Below are 2,486 nucleotides of genomic sequence, written 5' to 3' on the forward strand. Positions count from 1 at the left end.
TATTATATAAAAATGATTCACAGGTAAATAATATATTTAATTGTTGAATTAATAAAGTAATTTTTCTGCAGATGTGAATTTTAAGATATAATGTGTATATATTTTTTTTACAGCTATAACATTTTAGTCTAAGCATTATTCTTAAACTAACTTTTTAACATTTCATTTCATGTCTTTTACTAATAATGTGCAAATGTTTAAACTTGTATTAGTACAGATTTAAGCAAAAATTTTGACACTGTTATTAACATTTTAATGACCTTTTAGAGCAAAAATAAAATATTTTCTAAAATAAAATATTTCACAGCATGAATAAAAAAAAGCAATTTGACCACAATGTGATTTTGCACATAAATTTACTATATATTATGATTGCTATATTTATCTCCTACTATACTGCTTCTATTATTATTAAAAGTATTGATTCCAAGCTTGATATGCATTAGGAATAATATTGTAAATAACAGACATTATTTTTGTTTTCTGGTCATTAATTAAAACTAATACAAATTATACAAATTATTTTCAGCTTATTTAGCAACTACTGTTTTATGGTTCATCTTACAGGAATGGATCCATGGCGTTTAGTCCTACTGGGCAAGACTGGGGTTGGAAAAAGTGCCACAGGCAACACCATTCTGGGTGAGAATTTGTTCAAGTCTGATGTCAGAGCCACCTCTGTTACAACCACTTGCAAAGAGTTTACAAAAGAGTTAAACAATCGAAGTATCACAGTTATCGACACACCCGGCCTGTATGACACAAGTATGTCTGACGAATTCGTTGTGAAGGAGATTGTGAAGGGAGTCGGGCTGGTTGTTCCTGGCCCTCATGCCTTTCTTCTTGTGATTGATGTGAAGCGCTTCACTGAAGAGGAGAAAAACACTGTCAAGAATTTCCAACAAATGTTTGGTGATGGAGTGCACAAGCACATGATCGTGCTGTTCACTCGTGGAGATGATCTTGAGTATGATAACAAATCCATTGAAACCTTCCTCCAAGAGGCTGGACCTGACCTCCAACACCTGATCTCTGCATGCGGACAGAGGTACCATGTGTTCAACAACAGGAAGAGGGGAGATCATACTCAAGTGGAGAATCTCTTCAAGAAGATTCAAATGATGCTGAGTGGAAACAATTACAGATACTACAGCTATGAGCTCTTTACGATGGCCAACGATAAGGCTAGATTGGAGGCTGAAGTGAAGGCTCAATTAGAGGCTCAAAAGAAGGCTTACGCGGTGGCTGGAGTAAAATGTCAACAAAAACCATTCAACGTAACCATTATCTGTAGTATTATGTAGGCTAAAATGTATTACACTATGTGTATTTTACTAATGAATAAAATTAATAAAATGTTGACCCCTTTAAAAGAAGAATAAATATAACAAAGATGATATATATTCTAACAGTGGTGTAGGCTTTACTAGTATATTTGTAATATGTCTCTTTTATCATGTGATGATCCTGTGGAAAAACAGGATCTTTATAAAACAAACATACTGCTGCAACCGTGGTTTATTGGTGTTGGGAAATAAATTAATTAATAAATAAAACTAATTTAACATTTGTTTATGTGATTAATTTATGTTTCTTGTAGTACTGTCAGGTAGCACTGAGAATTAAGGGTCTTGTTGAATAAAATATTCCATACTGCACCATAACCTTTACAACGTTGGTGTCGGCAGTCCAGTAAGGGTTTATCATCACTCATTACCTCACATTCTGGAGGTTGACCTCAACAATGATACAGGAAATGAGTTTACAAATCCAGGTAAATTGGGCCTAACTTCATAGACCATGTCAGCAATCGCCAAAGGGATAAACATTTTATGATAAATATTTATAGTGAATATTAGACCAGTGTGGTATTCATTGAGATCTGATGACTAGATGATACTGCTATGTATAATATACCATTATACATAATGGTATATTAATGTGCATTTAAAAATAAACAACTTTCACTAAATTGATTTATTATCAAATTAAATTTATTTATATAGCACTTTTTACAATTGATGTTGTCACAAAGCAGCAAGAAAAAACTCCCTCAGAGCTGGAGGAGGACAAAACCTTAGCAGAACCAAGGCTTACATATAAGAGGGGACCATCCTTCCACTGGTCAGACAGCTTTTAAATGAAGGTTAAAGTGTCTTTATGCATCCACAAAGGTTTTATATATTCAGGTGAATAGCAACACCGCTAATGGAAGCAGTTAGAGTTCATGGAAGCTTTGATTTAATAAGTAGTGGAGAGTTAGCAGCTAGTCCGAGGCATGTTGCAAAACTGGACGATGGGCAGCTGATCTGTAGTGGGTAATGGAAGTTTCTGAAAGTCAGGCTTCCCCATTGTAATGTATGGATAGTTCTGAAACGTGTTTTGTAATTGTCCACTCTAGGCTTCCATACACAGAGCAGAGCTATTGTGCAAGTGCTGAACCTGCGTGCTTCAGAATAAACACACAGTTCCCGAAAGTCTGACTG

The 2,486-nt window shown here is 34.7% G+C and overlaps 1 protein-coding gene across 1 annotated transcript; it reads left to right on the forward strand.

The window, feature by feature from the left end:
• The first annotated feature begins 567 nt into the window (after positions 1-567).
• On the forward strand, positions 568-1,304 carry LOC111197319 (GTPase IMAP family member 9-like). The gene has a single exon (XM_022686641.2). It carries the CDS (start codon positions 570-572, stop codon positions 1,302-1,304), a length of 735 nt encoding a protein of 244 aa, XP_022542362.2. The 5' UTR covers positions 568-569.
• Positions 1,305-2,486: the final 1,182 nt, after the last annotated feature.

This window comes from Astyanax mexicanus, chromosome 7 (assembly GCF_023375975.1).
Source record: "Astyanax mexicanus isolate ESR-SI-001 chromosome 7, AstMex3_surface, whole genome shotgun sequence".
Taxonomy (NCBI): domain Eukaryota; kingdom Metazoa; phylum Chordata; class Actinopteri; order Characiformes; family Acestrorhamphidae; genus Astyanax; species Astyanax mexicanus.

Bases quoted from the DNA above. Each gene is read 5' to 3' on its own strand.
- LOC111197319 (XM_022686641.2), top strand. From the start codon at position 570: ATGGATCCATGGCGTTTAGTCCTACTGGGCAAGACTGGGGTTGGAAAA.